We start from the raw sequence: 19,384 nt of genomic DNA on the forward strand, positions 1-19,384 counted from the left end.
CTCCTCATAACACCATCTGTGAGGGAGTTACTACACCACGTAGGGCCCCTCCTTAACATCTGAGGTAATTACTACACCACGTGATGCCCCTCATAACACCATCTGTGAGGGAGTTACTACACTACGAGTTTGCTGTTTAACACCTACAATAATCTGTAAGTTCCTTTACCTTTCTCTAATGAAGGCTCTTGTTAAACCACCAATGTATGTAATAAGTCATTTATGTCCAATGTATATTTTCAGCCTTCGGGCTGCAGAATTTTTTTCAATAAACCGTTAATTATTATTACTATTATTTTTACACACACCGTTCCACAAAAAGTGCCCTGTCAACTAAACACTCGGATATAAATGGACCGTCATAATTAATAGTGATAAGTCACGCTTCGGCGACTTTGGTGTCCTTTCTAACCAAGACACAACGAGTTTGGGGAAAAACACGTCTACGCTGCCCCACCTCCACCTTATGACTCTTACAGTATATCTATTTACTTTTACCTTTTTGACATTTTGATAATTTTTTTTGTTAGTGTTGTTCATAGTTTCGATAGACTTCGGGTTCTTTCTTACTGGTTGGAGATATAAAAACGTGTCTATCAGGTTTCATTTGGCTTAGTTACGACATAAAGTTCCAGTTCTATAGGGTGTGTACACACAAGCTAACTGTGTGTGTGTGTGTGTGTGTGTGTGTGTGTGGGGGGGGGTGTAATGTGTACATACGTAATACATACCCAGCGAAAACCTTGTAAATTGTACCTCTGAATAAAAAAAATCCCCCTTAAAATAACAGAATCCCACCACTTCAAAGGGATTTAAAACACTCACTTCTGGTACACTAAAAGAAAAAGAAAAAAAACACACACACGAGCCAAAGTGGACCTCAAAACCCGTGTCAACAAGCACCACGCGAAAGACCTAACGAGCCGTAAAATTGTATTCTATTTTACTTATTGACCAAGATTTTCCTCCTCTTTCTCACGTATAAAACTCCACCACTTAAGCCACTATGATTACGTTACAAGATCACTCAAGTTAAAACCTCATCCGTGTTTGGTTTTTAAAGATCACACTCAGTCATTACACCCATCATCATAACAATAATATGAACAAGAATATGAAAAAAAAAACCACACACACACACACTTGTTACGAGACAGTTCTGAGAATCGCCCAACCATTCGTAGGAGTCGACAAGATTTGCATACAACCCGAGGCGTATAGGAATTCAAGTGCCCGAGTGAGGCCAGTTTACATCAATCCAACGTGTTTAACTCTCTCTCTGGTCTTCCCCGCACGAATGGTCAGCCTCACTACCTCGTGTTAGCCATCTCTATCCATCCATCCCTCCTCAAGCTTATTTCATCTGATGATTAGAACAAGCTAATCCTACCCGGGTGGTTTGGTTAGATTAGCTTAGGTGTTGGCGTGGACTGAGAGAGATGTTGGCGTGGGTTGAGGCAGGAGATATTGGCGTGTGTTGAGCGAGGAGATATTGGCGTGGGCTGAGTGACGAGATATTGGCATGGGCTGAGTGACGAGATATTGGCATGGGCTGAGGGAGGAGATATTGGCATGGGCTGGTGACGAGATATTGGCGTGGACTGGGGAGGAGATATTGGCGTGGGCTGAGGGAGATGTTGGCGTGGGTTGAGGAGGAGATATTGGCGTGGGCTGGTGACGAGATATTGGCGTGGGCTGAGGCAGGAGATATTGGCGTGGGCTGAGTGACGAGATATTGGCGTGGGCTGAGGGAGGAGATATTGGTGTGGGCTGGGGCAGGAGATATTGGCGTGGGCTGAGTGACGAGATATTGGCGTGGGTTGAGGAGGAGAAGTGTGGGCTGGTGACGATATGGCGTGGGCTGGTGACGAGAAATGGCGTGGGTTGAGGCGGAGATATTGGTGGGTTGAGGCGGAGATATTGGCGTGGGCTGAGTGACGAGATATTGGCGTGGGCTGAGTGACGAGATACTGGCGTGGGTTGAGGAGATATTGGCGTGGGCTGGGGAGATATTGGCGTGGGTTGGGGAGATATTGGCGTGGGTTGAGGCAGAGATATTGGCGTGGTTGAGGCAGAATATTGGCGTGGGTAGTGACGAGATATTGGCATGGGCTGGTGACGAGATGGCGTGGGTTGAGCGGAGATATTGGCGTGGGTTGAGTGACGAGATATTGGCATGGGCTGAGTGACGAGATATTGGCGTGGGTTGAGGCAGGAGATATTGGCGTGGGTTGAGTGACGAGATATTGGCGTGGGCTGAGGGAGGGATCTGGTGGGTTGAGGAGGAGATATTGACGGGCTGGGGAGAATACTGGCGTGGGTTGAGGAGGAGATATTGGCGTGGGTTGGTGACGAGATATTGGCGTGGGCTGAGGAGGAATATTGACGTGGGCTGGGAGGAGATATTGACGTGGGCTGAGTGACGAGATACTGGCGTGGGTTGAGAGGTATTGGCGTGGACTGGGGAGATGTTGGCGTGGGTTGGTGACGAGATATTGGCGTGGGTTGAGGAGGTGTTGGCGTGGGTTGGTGACGAGATATTGGCATGGGCTGAGTGACGAGATACTGGCGTGGGTTGAGCAGAATATTGGCGTGGGTTGAGTGACAGATATTGGCATGGGCTGAGTGACGAGATATTGGCGTGGGTTGAGGCAGGAGATATTGGCGTGGGTTGAGTGACGAGATATTGGCGTGGGCTGAGGGAGATACTGGCGTGGGTTGGGGAGATATTGACGTGGGCTGAGGAGGAGATACTGGCGGGTTGAGGAGAGATATTGGCGGGGTTGAGTGAGAGATATGTGGGCTGAGGGAGGAGATATTGACGTGGGCTGAGGAGGAGATATTGACGTGGGCTGAGTGACGAGATACTGGCGTGGGTTGAGGGAGGAGGTGTTGGCCGCCTAGGGGTCACTAACACCTTGCCCGTCTTTCTCCTTCCTCCTCCTCTTGCTTCCCTCTCAGTGTTGGGCTGTTAGTCAATTACTCTCCGCTGCTAAGCTTTACTCAGACTCTCTCTCTTCTCTCTCTCTTCTCTCTCTCTCTCCTTTGTGTTGGTGCTCAGTGCTGATGCTGTTCTTTAATACAGTTTATATTATAAGTTGTTGCTGTTCCTGCTGTTTGCTTCTCTACACAGCACTTACCTCACCTCTCGTCTCCTCCACACAAAAAAAAAAAAAAGAGAGAGAGAGAGAGAGAGAGAGAGAGAGAGAGAGAGAGAGAGAGAGAGAGAGCCCTGTAAAGAACACGCGCCTGGATCACACATCGTCTTGTTTACTCCTGAATCAGCTGACCATGACGCCACTTTAAGACGCACGCAGAGAGAGCTGAACAGAAAGTTATAGTGAGCTGGTTATGAAAGGAGAGAAAGGGAGAACAAGGTGTGAGAGAGAGAGAGGAGAGAGAGAGAGAGAGAGAGAGAGAGAGAGAGAGAGAGAGAGAGGTAACCACAAACGTTTTACAACACAACGCCGCCAATACTTACACCAATAATAATCCGTCTTACACCACCAACCACTATCACCACCACCACCTACCACTATAACCACACCAACCACTATCACCACCACCACCTCCTACCACTATCACCACACCAACCACTATCACCACCACCACCACTCCTACTATTACCACCACCTACTATCACCACACCAACCACTATCACCACCACCACCACCTCCTACTATTACCACCACCACCTACCACTATCACCACCACCACCACTCCTACCACTATCACCACACCAACCACTATCACCACCTCCTACCACTATTACCACCACCACCACCAACCACTATTATCATCACCAACCACTATTACCACCACACCAACCACTATCTCCACCTCCTATCACTATCACCACCACCACTTTCTACCACTATTACCACCACCACCACGTACACTAAAACAGTAACATAAATCTGAACAGGACGCTACAACGATAAGTTTCCCTGGCATATAAACTTTGTTGACGACTCCTGACAGCACAACAAACTACCTGCCTTGTATAATGGAAGGCTGAGGCTGAATTTAATCACCTCACGTTATGCCTCGTGATATAGACGAGGTGTTGAATTATTCTCGAGATAACTAACCTTAATCTAACCTTAATCCAACCTAACCTTAATCTAACCTAACCTTAATCCAACCTAACCTAACCTCAACCTAACCTAACCTTAATCTAACCTAACCTTAATCCAACCTAACCTAACCTAACCTTAATCCAACCTAACCTAACCTTAATCTAACCAAACCTAACCTTATTCTAACCTTAATCCAACCTAACCTAACCTTAAATTAACCAAACCTAACCTTATTCTAATCTAAACAAGTATTAATCTAACCAATTCTAGTCTAGCCTAACCTAACCAAGCCTAACCTAACCAAACCTAACCTAAACTAACCAAACCTAACTAAAGCTTATCTAACCGAACCTTAAACGATAGAGAACGTGACAAGATTAACCTAACCTTGGTCACGTAATAAAGTGTTACTTGTTCATTATGTTTGGCGTTACTAAGGATTTATGAACGTTGGTACAGTTCAGAGCTGACCAGATGATGTTTTATCACACACACACACACACACACACACACACACACACACACACACACACACACACACACACACACACACACACACACACACACACACACACACACACACACACACACCTTCCCCCATTATTACGCCGCCCTTGTGCCGAATCACCACCACAACTTACCTACACTATACTACTAACACCACCACTATCACCACCATTATCACCACTACTACCACCATTACCAGTACCACCACCACTATCACCACCATTACCAGTACCCCACCACTATCACCACCATTACCAGTACCACCACCACTATCACCACCATTACCAGTACCACCACCACTAACACCACCATTACCAGCTACCATCACCACTATCACCACCATTACCAGTACCACCACCACTATCACCACCATTACCAGTACCACCACCACTATCACCACCATTACCAGCACCAACCACCACTATCACCACCATTACCCAGTACCACCACCATTACCAGCACCACTATCACCAATCATTACCAGCAACCCCAACCACCATCACACCACCATTACCAGTACCACCACCACCATCACCACCATTACCAGTACCACCACCACTATCACCACCCCAATACCAGTACCACCACCACCATCACCACCATTACCAGCACCACCACCACCATCACCACCATTACCAGTACCACCCACCACTATCACCACCATTACCAGCACCACCACCACCATCACCACCATTACCAGTACCCCACCACCATCACCAACTACTTCACCAGCAACCACCACCATTACCAGTACCACCACCACCATCACCACCATTACCAGCACCAACCAACCACTATCACCAACTACTACCAGTACCACCACCACTATCACCACCATTACCAGTACCACCACCACCATCGCCACCATTACCAGTACCACCACCACACCATCCACCAACTATACCAGTACCACCACCACTATCACCAACCACACCAGTACCACCACCACTATCGCCACCACACCAGTACCAACCACCACTATCACCACCATTACCAGCACCCACCAACCACCATCCACCACCACACCAGTACCAACCACCACACCATCACCACCAACCATTACCAGCACCACCAACCACTATCACCACCATTACCAGTACCACCACCACCATCACCACCACCACCACCAGTACCACCACCACCACTCACCACCATTACCAGTACCACCACCACCACCACACCATTACCAGTACCACCACCACTATCACCACCATTACCAGTACCACCACCACTATCACCACCATTACCAGTACCACCACCACTATCACCACCATTACCAGTACCACTATCACCACTACCAACACCACTTCCCTTCCAGATCTACTCAGCCATTATTATTCAGATCAATACTTGGCAAACACTGGCAACCCTGATGAACCACACACACACACACACACACACACACACACACACGCACACACACACAATGAATGAATTAATGTGTGTGTGTGTGTGTGTGTGTGTGTGTGTGTGTTTAAGTCAACCAATCAGAGGCAAATATACCAGGTATTCCAAAACACATTTTTAACGGTACCGGAAGCAATATATCCGAACACTGGTGGGCGTATCCGAACACCGGTAAGGATATACAAATACCGAACCTAATCCATCTCTAATCTAACCCCCCAGATGTAGTTAAGATGAGGGGGGGTTAATCTTCAGGTGATCCCAAAATACGGTGTGTGTGTGTGTGTGTGTGTGTGTGTGTGTGTGTCTCTCTCTCTCTCTCACGTCATGAAAGAGCTCCCAAACCATGTCATTCTCAGAAGCTATTAGTGACAGCTATGTTGATCATTATAATCACCGCAACTGACCAACCCAGCAGCTAACATCTTCTCACCACCAGACAAAAGGAACTAGTAATTTATACACCACGTGCTACCGTATTGTCCTGCTCCCAAAAGCTAATGACAAAAAATAACAACAAAATAACAAGAAAAGCCAATCAAGACACTCTTAAAACACACACACACACACACACACACACACACACACACCTGTATCCTAGTTTTCTATACCTGTACTAGCAGAGGGGATCACCCTGAAGACCCCCCCACCTAGTTTGTTCTTATTAAACACACTAACGCCACTTGGGGAGAGGTTGGGTTAGGTTGGTCAGGTTCATTACCAGTAATATAAATCTGGTCATGTCAGGCTGTGTGTGTGTGTGTGTGTGTGTGTGTGTGTGTGTGTGTGTGTGTGTGTGTGTTTAACTCAATCTAATTAATGCGTTAAATAGTACGAGTAGATAGGTTTATTAACACAACTAATTCACCCATCTATAAACACAACTAATTCACCCATCTATAAACACAACTAATTCACCCATCTATAACACAACTAATTCACCCATCTATAACACAACTAATTCACCCATCTATAACATAACTAATTCACCCAATCCCTTAATACAAACACCAGAAAACGACTAAACATGTTTTTAACTCGAACCGAATACCCCCTCCCTCCCCCCAAATAATTACTCCAATAGTCTTATGATTCAAATAATTACTATGATTAGGTTAGGTTAGGTTATACCATCGCGTGTTGAATGAAATTTTAACAGGAAAAGCCCCGCCGAAACCTCCAGGAATTTCTTCATTTCTCTTAATTAAATCACTATCATCATCATCAAACGAATAACTAAACATTTTATTAGTTATGTTAAGTTATTTACTATATACAGGTTTACATAATGTTTACTTAATATATACTTTAATAATAACACCAGAACGAAAATTGAAAAAAAAAAAATCTATATTTCCTACAGCGTAAAATTCTCTTCCATTTATGACAACTTTTCGTTTCTTATTGAGTATATCTTATTCTTTATTTGTATCTGGGGAATATTATTACAGACAGGTGTTAAATATTTATACTGAACATTAGGCTTGCGTTAGATGAGGTTAGGGTTGGTTAGGTTAGGTAAGGTTAGGTTAGCGTTTGGTTAGGTTGGATTAGGTTGGATTAGCGTTAGGTTAAGTTAGCGTTTGGGGGGAATTAATCTTGAAGTGAAATAAGCCGGGGTGTCTAATCTTCAGGTGATCCCTAACACTGTTTACAATGTCAAAAGAGACGGATATCTAAGACGGATGGTGTATAACGATAAGATCCTCCAGCCAGCCAGTTAACCAGCCAGCCAGTTAACCAGCCAGCCAGTTAACCAGCCAGCCAGTTAACCAACCAACCAACCAACCAACCAAGCCACTCAACCAGCTAAACCAACCCACACAGGAAGGCTATGAGAACGGTCCACCATTTTATCTTGTACACTAATCCTCTTCGTTCAGGGCTTCTAAGTGGCCTTCTCAGTGGTTCCAAGAAATATCTCACAAAAGGTTTCTTGCCTAATAACACCGCATATGGTTCCTTTTGAGAACCTGCACAAGTACTCACACCACCTCCACTGTAACTTAGATTCGAGCCTTACCTCCACTGTAACTTGTTCGAGTCTTGTTTCTCCACTGTAACTTAGATTCGAGCCTTACCTCCCTGTAACTCAGATTCGAGTCTTACCTCCCCTGTAACTTGATCAGAGTCTGTTTCTCCACTGTAATTCCAGAATCTGAGTCTTACTCCACTGTAACTTGTCTGGAGTCTCCAACAATCCTAGGATTCGAGTCTTACCCCACTGTAACTTGTTCGAGTCTTACCTCCTGTAACTTAGGTTCGAGCTCTTACTCCAAAAAACTTGCTCCGAGTCTTGTTTCTCCAATTGCAACTCAGATTCGAGTCTTACCTCCCCTGTAACTTAGTTTCGAGCCTTACCTCCACTGTAACTTAGGTTCGAGTCTTGTTTCTCCACTTTAACTTAGGGTCAATTTAGCATTAGATTAAGTTAGGTTACATTAGGGTTGGGCTGGGTTAGTGTTAAGTTGCGTCGGTTATATTAGGATAGGTTAGTGTTAGGTTGCATTGGTTAGGTTAGATTAGCGTTAGTGTGGTTAATCTTCTGGTGAAATAAGCTAATCTTCATGTAATGTGGTTTGATATTTTACGAGCATTATGACGCCTGGGAGTCAGTCAACTTGTCAACATTCCAGGTAACAGGACGAGATGTTTGTATCGTGGGTTTCTTAGTCATTTTCCAATATGCTGACAGACTGCATTCCTCTCGTTCATCTCACTCTACGAACACTACTCTCTCTCTCTTGTTTGTTATGTTATCTTCCTCCACTTCCCATTTATCAGTACTCTCCGTTCTCCTCTTCCTATTCCTCCACCCTTACTGTAACATAAATGGAGGAAGGAAGGAGGGAGGGAGAGGTGATTGGAGGAAGGGGGAGGAGATGGTTGGAGGGAGGGGGGAGATGGTTGGAGGAAGTGGAGGGAGGGGGGGAAGATGGTTAGAGAGGGAGGAGATGGTTGGAGGGAGGGGGGGAGATGGTTGGAGGGAAGGAGGAAGAAGTAAGAGGGAGGGAGGGAGGGGACACCACCACACACTGCCCCGCCCTGGGTAAACTATCCTCCCTCCCCCCTGCTACAGTGAGTTCCTCTGCACCCAACACAGGACACGACACTAACACCAAACCAGCAATGACACCCTGACGCACGTTCGCCAGGCCTTAATACTTTGTCCTATTTGAAGGGGGGAGGGGGGGACGTGTTTCGCCCCCTTGCTGAAGACGATAGCTTTTTAACAATCATTATAATTTCAAGGTATCGTAGCATAATTTTGGGGACACGATACCGGTCACTGTGGAGGAGAGGAATGACTGGATAAAGAAAGGAGGAAAGGAATGATCTGATAAAGGAAGGAGGAAAGGAATGATCTGATAAAGGAGGGAGGAAAGGAATGATCTGATAAAGGGAGGAGGAAAGGAATGACTGGATAAAGGAAAGGTACTTCAGGTTGGTGGTTAGTAAGATGCAAACAAGTCTTCTTCTCCCACCCAACCTTCATTATTTTCTTCCATATAAAACTATCTTCAGAGTTGGTCTCGGTAAGTTTAGATTGACCTAATGATTGAACCGGCTCTGCTTCTACGAATTTGAAGATTATCTGGAGATAACTTGTATAGGAGTGAAAAACAAAAACGAAAATAAAGCCAAAATAATATAATTCTATGTGAGAAAGTTTTTGTCGCGGTAAAATAAATATCTAGGAACATATACACAAAACCACTTAATCCTTGGAGCTCTAATCAGTGCAAGGAATCTATATAATAAAAAGGGCCTGGAGTACAGACAAACCACAAACAAATACAATGAGAGATAAAATAAATAAGGAAAAGGTAAGAGACAGACGGAAAGACACGACAAGACCAGTGGGAGTGGCGAGAGAGAAGCCTCACTTGCTACCCCCAACAGCCATCTCAAAACTTCGGCCAACCTAGCAGCCTTGCATGAATGTTTACGGGAGATTACCAGCCAACGAACATCACAACCTGAATACCAAGAACACAAAAAAAAATAAACTTTAATCTTAAAACTTTCAATATTTTTGCCGTGGGATATTTATTTAACTTACCTTCAAAAAATTCCTACTTCAGTGAACGCTATTAGTGAATTAATACTTAAAACAATAAGCTGGATCATCCATAATTCTATTGACTAACCTCCTCAGATTAAAAATGACAAACGTTTTAAATAAATTTTCACCGTGGTGCTAATCAGAGTCCACTAACATTGGAACTATATATACTTCTTTTGTTTTCCTTTACGCACCAATGAAAGAATATACAAGTCTTCTCAACGCATGGGTGTTGTATAAGACTGCCTCCGTCACCACTAAGACACAACTCTACTCTTCATATAATTATACCCGACCGAGAAGTTACCGTACACGATGACAACTGTGGATTGATATTTGTAGTTTTCATCAAATTCTAATCACGTCAATCATTATCTCGTGTAATAGTGAGCATAATTACAACACAGGGGGAGAAATAAGATCATTTTGCCTGTCCATCTTTATTGTCAATATGTTGTATTTGTATTTTTTGAAGACCACAGTGTATATATGTAAGTCTTTTAGCTATCTGAGTTATCCTTGAAGTTCTAATATATTTAGGTTATATTTATTTATATTTTACTATACATGTTATGCATTCCTAATAAAATCGACTAGCAATCATTCGAGCTGATGAATATTCGGTTCAATTTCATCATAACCATTTAGAGTATTACCCAAGAGGCAATGGTTAGCTTAGTGGAGATTCCCTTCGCTGCCTCACCACCTGTAAGATTGAAAAGGAAACTGACCTTGATTCGATTTAGTTCATTTATTACAGTCGTGATATATTCTTGCACAGCTTCAACAATAATAATAATAAACGTACTAAAATGATAAACTCACTAAAGAAACACACGCACAAACACTGAGAATCCAACAATAGCAGCAATTATAAAAAATACCAATTACCATAACTTACAGTACATGCTTCGTTTACCACACAGTCAACATAATAAGTCATGAATATACTGCAGCCTCAGGCAAGCTTCTTCGTAGAGGAGGCGAGCCGTACGTGTCCAAGTCCTTTATTATCTTATGAATCGACTTCTCCTTTTATCACAGAAATTCATCCTTAATTACTTAGAAGATGGGAAATATTATGAGTTCCTGTATACAGACACTGGCGACAACTTAAATTTGACGCCATATTGTTGTCACTGAGCCGCGGACGGAGCAGTATAACTGAATAATGCCTTAGTTTCATCATATACTAAGATACCCTACAGTACGCACAATAAACAGTTCCAAATTTAGAATAGTGGTAACAGAGCGTAGTGCTATTAGATCTCTTGTCTGACCGATTGCTGCACAACATCCCATCATAATGTAAAAAAAATCACTATCCACCCATCTCGAGCAGTGGTCTGATGGTAAGTGAAGTAGACTACTCAGGCGGGCTCAGTGCGCACGGGTGGCAATAATATGGTGGCGCCCTGGGATCACTTGATCTCATATTCCCAGACCCTCCATGTCGTTACTCTCAGCACGCTGTACACTCGTATATATCAGAACTCTAGGAAATATTGTGCTGACCAGTTTCTAATTATTTTTCTTTGCCAACAACCGGTGAGCGAGCAACGCTTTGATCAGTTGTTCCTAGAATAACGCAAAATGGAGTGATTTGTCTGGTTCAACAAGTCTTGCCTAGTCTGATTCACTTCCTACAGTCTGATTCACTCTTTCTACAGTCTGATTCCCTCTGCCTACAGTCTGTTTCACTGAATCTACCCCAATAGCCTTTCATCCAAGATTTCATAAGGTCTTCATGATTCTGTCTGATCTCTCGGGTACTTTTGATGTTGTCGACTCAGGCGTCCGTATAGTCCTTATCTCGACCCCAAGCCTTACCAACAGATCGTTTCCAGTAAGTTGTGTGGTTTCCAAAGAGGATCCGTATCTGAACTTTGTACGTTATATTGTTGTTCGTTGGTCTTTTGTTTATTGTTTACACTTGCGGTCATTGTTTATTATCGTCTACACTTTGCGGTCTTTACGGGTATTATTATTTACACTTGCGGTCATTGTTCATTATTGTCTACACATACGGTCTGATTACGGGTATTATTACACTTAAATTCGTTGTTTATTATCGTCTACACTTGCGGTTTTTGCTTATAACTTCCGGAGATGACACAGATATAGTCTTATATGCTACCGTAGTTAATGATCACTAAGGATAACAAAATAATCAAAATAACCAAAAACACTAAAACTGAACAGCAACAAAACTAAAAGTCATCGTCGTAAAGGATAATTTGAGGAAAAGTATCCGTCGAGTATTTTGATTCCCGGAATTTTGGATGCGCTCGATTGCATCCTCTTGAATATGGTCTCTGGTGTATGATATTTTTTTTGGGGGGGGTGGGGTAACTTGCCATATTAAATTGATGATGCAACAGGCTGACCCTAACCAAATTATAACTGGGTAGGATATTTTTTCCCTAGGATTTCGCAACGTTTATTATCGAATTGTATTGGTTTCTCCGTATGATTAGAGTTAAATTTAAGCTATGCACGATGACTTTTAATGGCTATAAGTTGTATGAGCCAATAATATATACCCAATATTTTGTCCTCTACTAATTGGTTCAAATATGGCGGCGATCCAAAACACATTGTTGACCCGAGAACCATGGCTCCCTGTTGTTACCGCCTAATCAATTACCCACACTGCACCTCGATTATTCAATGGTTTACCCCCTTTACCCGAAGTAAGATAAATTCATTAACTAATCACAGTATGGCTCAAGTACCAAGGAAAGTTGACCAGGGTGTAGGCGCTATCACACAACCTTATGTATATTGATGACTTAATAACATGCATTGTCCACACTGACCATAACGGGCAGTCAGTTAGGCCTATGCGAATCACTTCCACAATGTACCATAATACACTGTAAAGCTGACAAACGATATCTCCCTCAGTAAGCCAATACATTAGTCTTAATGAATTGGATGTAAATACTGTATGAAAAAGAACAGGATATGGTAAAGGTTTCTTAAGACGTGCAGTACTTTCTTCCGGGTTGCTCACTCGTGCCGCTTGTGGGTCCAACTTTAACACTGTATATCGTTAAAGGGGAGAGTGGGTGGCGGGGGAAAAACAACAACTACACGTGGATGAAATACTCCTAACTCTTATTTATGTGTTGAGGAATAATCAGAATACAGTATGGGTCAATATCGGGTTTACTATATGGCTTCCCAGACATTATCCGGTATTAGATGACAAGTTCCGTAATGTACATGATATAATAATGAAAAATGTACTGTAATAAGAGTACTAGTGGGTGTATGTTACGAAAAAATAATGCGTATCTTTGGTTATGGTCATTTTGAGACACCTAACGCTACTACCTCGACACACAAAAATAATTCTGCTCAAATGAAACCTGAATGTGGCGGCTAGGATTCATAGAAAACAAATAATTTAAACTCTCGACGAAGCCCTAGTAGTGCTTGTCACAGGGATACATGCTCCAGCAAGGGGGAGAGTTCTATCACTTCAATACATCACTCCAGCAACTGAATCCTAAAACTAAAGCGTCCCTAAATTTAAGATTCCATCGATTCTTCACAAGCCATTAACCTTCGATCTCCCGTCTACTTTTATGTAACCATAAACTATTGTGACCTCACTTGATCTGCAGTAAACAATGTTCTGAGAAACACTAAAAGATAACACCGAGTAGCTACCTAGGTGAAGGAACCGAGGAAGCAGCAGAAATTAAGATGGCAGCTCAAGAGTGGGGTGGCGGCGCCTTCAAGCATAGTCCCGACGTGATGCCTCCGTCGATGGTACTGTACTGTAACCAATCCCTTTCTAGAATGTCTAAACCGCACTTTGGGCACGTTAAAGCAGACAAAACGAGCACAAACCTCCTGAATACCCAAAAGTATACAATGGCCGGGTATTTTGGTTAGGGAGCACGTACGAGATTGAGAGGGGGGGGGCACAGATTTTCTCGCTTATATTTCCGGTTAGTGTACGTGACTAAACCGGCATCAGTATATAGTTTACCCGACCAGGACATATAAAAGGCTTATCATTCAGTCGTCCACACACTGTTTGCTCCCATATTGAATCTTATTCTGGAGTGAAATATTTCAAATAATTATCTTCCTTGACGTTTATCATATAATTGTTTAAATGCAGTATATTAACATTTGCTACTGTTTCAAGTCAAGTTGTTTTATTTATGTAATATGGTTTAGGTTATGTGCGGTATCCTGTAGGTCTACGCCACGAGTGTGTTGTCATAGTGAAGGAGGTACCGTAGATACCGTAAACAGTGTTGCCAACTTTTTTTTCAGGCAACGTACCTAAAAAAAGGTTGACAATATTGTTTATGAGATATATATATATATACGCCTGTTGTAACTCTCCCCATAGCTTATTTACTTAACTCTGCCTATTTTATCTACCTTACTCCACCGTGTTATGTCCTTAGCACGGAGGTTAGAGCAACACGACCTACTCTATGCTCTCATGGCTTGAAAGCTTATTTTGATATCTTGGTAAATATTCTCCTTAATAGTCTTAAAACTATTACTTTTGGATATCAATTCTTTCGGTTGGCCTGACGATTACTCCCCCCCCCCCACCCAGCGTATTTCACCTGATGAATAAACACCCTAACGCTATCTGGAGGGAGTTAGGGTAAGATTAGAGTTTAATCATCCTGAAAAACGAGCTGGCGGGGCCAATCATCAGGCGATCCCTTTTTACATTACAGCCTTGTAGACTCGCGCATTTAATAACGTTACGGTTGAATAACTATATAAAAACTCGGTGACCTACAGTATACCAGAACAATACCTCCCAACTGACTAGGTTGCTGGCTAGGTCTACACTAAACTATTCCTCTCCCACTACGTGTTACACCAAAAAAAAAAAATAAGATAAAATAAAAAAATAAACAGAAATCTCAATTCATATATTAAAACAATTCTCGGATCGCGTATAGAGATTCACCGAACGATAAAAGAAATAAGAATGACTTCAAACAAAAGTAGGACCCATATAATGCTAGGCTTGATTTTGGCGGGAGATGCATTAACAATAATCGCAACACCTAATCCAAACGCCCAATCCAAACTCTCTTATTAAAAATTACAACTTATTCACTGGGTATTTACATAACAGATTTATTCCTCAGACTCTTCACACAAATATACAAGACTCAAAATTTGCGGGTGGCCTTACTGATTTAAAAAAAATAACTCAACTGGCCAGGTTCTAATTGTTCCCGATTTGTTTTTTTTTACAAAGAAAAATGACTAACATACAGATACAGTACAGTTTATGATTCATTCCAATAGTGGCAACTTTTTCTCTCGTTTTCTTTAACTAATAAAAACGGCAGGACAACCTCGTGAAACCCGCTTCTAAATTTCCTTTCTGGAACCTCCAGCCCAAAAACTATATAGAAACAAAAAACTCCACCAATGAGTGTTCAATTTACGGTATTTCTATTAGTAGTAAGTCATTAACACAAGCTTTAGTAATGAACTTCGGGCAAATGATGTTAATAATAGTTAATTTACAGCTAAGTCTTCAGGTTTGCTTGCATCAGTTCCTGGTTAAGTAAGAAAACGGAAGACTAAGGACAACAAATATGCGGGTGACGGGGGGTGAGCCATTTTGCAAGCGACAGCACGTCTCTGAGCCGGAGTTCCCAGTTGCATGTATTATTAATGAAGGCAACACTGGCACAACAGGCCCCGAGCCTTGTTTACTGCGGCGCCAGGGGCTAATTACAGACAAGACTATTATAGAGACATTACCGTATTCTTCGCTGTCCTACAATACTTCCTGGAACACAACATGACACACTCATACAAACCTACATGATTTATAGCCAGTGGGTGTGGAGTAATCAATCACTGCTTTTATAAAAAAAATACCTATCTATGTTATTACTACACTTGAACATGTTTCAATAAATTATAAATCGTGAGGGTGGGTAAGCGCATGCTCAGAGTGTACTGGCAGTATCAGAATGAACCTCACTGAATACCGGTTCACTCAAGTTGGCGGCGGAGGTTACCCCTCTACTGTGAAGCAATTCTATAAACTTAAAAAATACTCAATTTTAATATTACTGCAACACTCACATTACCAGATGGTATTTTAGAGAACACGAGTCAGAATCTAAGTTAACTAAATTATTTATATCATGTTGACAACTGGTTAAATGGTTAATGAGAAACAACAGACCGTTTTGTGGTTTATGAATAATATTTTGATGGTTTAAACTTTTATATATGTAGTGCACACAGATCCCCCAACCAGACAACTGCTACCGATAAAACTACCAGAGAATAGAGGCATGATAGTGACAACCCAAATACCTGGCGGGCTGGTGGTAGCAGGTCTTTGCACCTCGAAGCAATTTCACTTTAGCCTTTACTTCTTGTTGCTTGTTATTGTTCGTATACACGTCCTCATCCTTATTGATTTTTCACCCACTTTTCGTTCACAATAGTTATGACCATGACAGCATGGGCAGTAACTCTTCCAAGGTGATATAATGGGAACTATCTCAAGCACAACATTCCCAATCACGAGAAGCCCCGACTAAAATAGGTTTTTCCGAGAAGTGTGGATGGTCGGGACCCTGACACGGCTCCATCACACAGGTCTCTTTGGTCATTCATGGAAAGTATTTTCCATGCCTCAATGAGGATCTATTAAGATAACATCAGTAGACGAAACACAGTGTAGAACGAGTCCACCACCGCCTACACACTCCTCGACTACGCACAACTTGCTTCACGGACCCTAGTCGACCAACCTTCTCGATATGGTCAACACTTGGTACATTTGTTTGTAATATTCAAAGTGAGTGCGAGTTTAAACAGGTTATAATTATGGAATTAATGATAAAATACTTCTTTACTGCAGTTTGTTTACACTGTTTTTCAAACACTAACACTGAAACGCGTCTGGCACGGGACAATTGCCAGCGTACACCCACACTGCCGACTGTTGACCAGACACTGACGAGTCTAGTGAGTGGGAGAGAACATGGGGGGGCCCTGGAGAGGCTGCCATTTGTGCAAAGTTGCCAGCAACGCATATTTCTCTGGGGTTAATATCTCTATAAATTACAAATATTTACCAAAATTACATATAGAATGAAAATTGATTAGGTTTGCGATGTATCCTGTAGCAATTAGTCAGTATTTGCTTCCTTCCTGATCCGGATTTATCGTATCGCAACAACTTATCAGCGCCAAGGCAAGGGTGCCACTCCAAAACAATATTATTTTCCATTAAGTTTGACAACCGTCTTATTAACTTGAATATCGTTATTTTCACACAAATGTACATGTAGTCTATCATATGGATGTAGAACAGTCGTTAAAATCAAAGAAATAAAGAAAAATAGTGAATTCATCCTCCAATAACAGTCTTGCTGGCCGCCTACAAGTTTCAACCTTCAACATTTTTAGCATAATATTTTATCGTTTTTTACATGCTCTTTTATTTATCTGAATCATTAAAGACTATTAGTAGATACTCTCCTCCAGATGAAAACAACTGATCTATGAAGACGAAAGATGTACAATTAGCGCTACAATGAAGGAAAACTGGCGAAATTTTGAGCCGTAAAGAGAGGTCTTCACTCATCATGGGACTGGCCAGCAAGCAGGTCGACCGGCGCCAGCATGGAGCTACCAGGAGGCTCAGAAAGGTATACCACAAGCCTTACCATGACACCACAACAACATCTACAACCTAAAACTAATTCCTTTCTTAAACCATTAATATGTCCATAAAAAGAGAGAATACATACAATAGAATTAACCGAAATTTAAAGAAAACACATTTGAAGTAAGTATAACTATGTACTGTACTCGACCCTTGAAGAACGAACGGATGAGACTATACTGTAAGGGAGAGATAGTGCTATGCCAGGTGCCTATACATCAATGAGTTCGAACAGATATAATATTAGTAACAAACTGTGAATCTATATATATATATATATTATTATTTTATATTATCTTGTTGCAGTCATTAAATTATTATTATTATTCTCATTACAGGATTATTATTATTATTATTATTATTATTATTATTACAAGATTATTATTATTATTATTATTATTATTATTATTATTATTATTACTATTATTATTAGTCATGTAGTTGTTGGTTCCAGTATGTTATTAGTATTCCTAGCATTACTTAATTCTGTTTATTGATTTCAAAAACATAAACAAATCAGCTTCTGGGAAAACTTTCAGATTATATGAGAAGGGAAATCTACATTGTCTATCAGTGTGATGTCAGACCTCACTCACTGTCAGGTCTTGTGGGATTTTGGTTGACTTTTAATTCAGATGATGGGATTTTGCGGGTAGAAATTAATGGGTTTATTATGTTGTGTTGTGTTTGTATGTGTTGTGTTGTGTTGTGTTTGCGGTGGTGGTGTTGTAGTGTGTTGTTGTTATATTCGTTGCGTTATAATGGTTGTGTCGTAGTGGTTGTGTTGTGCTGAGGCCATCAAGTATAATGCTAGCGTCGCCAACCATAACAGATATCAGTGCGTAGCTGGGTGACTAGTTGCCTAATTAAACTCAACGCGTGCAGTACTTCCCGCGCAGATGATCACTCTTGTCTAATTAAATATAAACAGGATACAATTAATAAAGCAGAAATGTTATTTTTTATAGGAATGATAACAAATTTCAGTGAATTTATCTGTGTTGGTTTCAGTAAACAGTGGAACTTCCAGTATACGTCACAGGGCACGCCAGTTGGTTCTTATCCACATTTCAGCTGAAGTTATGAAATTAAGTATTCATTTTTATCTGAATTTCAGGATATAGTAAATTCTTTGATTAGTTTGACATACTTATATATAACATTAAGAATTGCATCACTTGAAATTTACCACCCAGCTTATTTCAATTGGAGGTTTACCACCCTGAAACAAACCTAACCTAATGCTAAAGTAACCTAACGCTAATCTAACTTAACGCTAATCTAACTTAACACTAACCTAACCCAAACCTAACTTAACCTAGCCTAATGTTAATCTAATGCTAACCTAAGCCAATGCTAACCTAACGCCAACCCAATCTAACCTAACTTACCTTAACCTAAGAGAATTAAATAAATACAACTTCGTATCATTTACACAAAGTTGTATCTTGCGGTGTGTTATCAGGTCGGGTAAAAGTAGTGTTTAAAAACTTTACATCCTTCCCTGACCGTAACACAACACTACCGTACTGAACTTCCGTAACTATCTGTCTATCTATCTACCTATCTATCTATCTATCTATCTATCTATCTATCTATCTATCTATCTATCTATCTATCTATCTA

The 19,384-nt window shown here is 41.6% G+C and overlaps 2 protein-coding genes across 4 annotated transcripts in view; both read right to left on the reverse strand.

Annotated features, from left to right (window-relative positions):
* The window catches only part of LOC121878859, a 151,692-nt gene extending 134,654 nt beyond the window's left edge, over positions 1–17,038 (reverse strand). The window contains exon 1 of one of the 3 annotated variants that reach the window (XM_042385278.1): positions 16,978–17,038. The gene's annotated coding sequence lies outside the window, so the exon portion shown is untranslated. Of the gene's footprint in view, positions 1–16,935 lie in introns of all 3 variants that reach the window. The other 2 variants (XM_042385279.1, XM_042385277.1) reach the window with 2 other exon arrangements.
* The window catches only part of LOC121878851 (extensin-like), a 38,896-nt gene continuing 20,925 nt past the window's right edge, over positions 1,414–19,384 (reverse strand). The window contains exon 3 of the mRNA XM_042385268.1: positions 1,414–2,803. Within this exon, the coding sequence (XP_042241202.1) occupies positions 1,414–2,803 (1,390 nt within the window). The remainder of the gene's footprint in view (positions 2,804–19,384) is intronic.

This window comes from Homarus americanus, unplaced genomic scaffold (assembly GCF_018991925.1).
Source record: "Homarus americanus isolate GMGI-L3 unplaced genomic scaffold, GMGI_Hamer_2.0 scaffold54840, whole genome shotgun sequence".
Taxonomy (NCBI): domain Eukaryota; kingdom Metazoa; phylum Arthropoda; class Malacostraca; order Decapoda; family Nephropidae; genus Homarus; species Homarus americanus.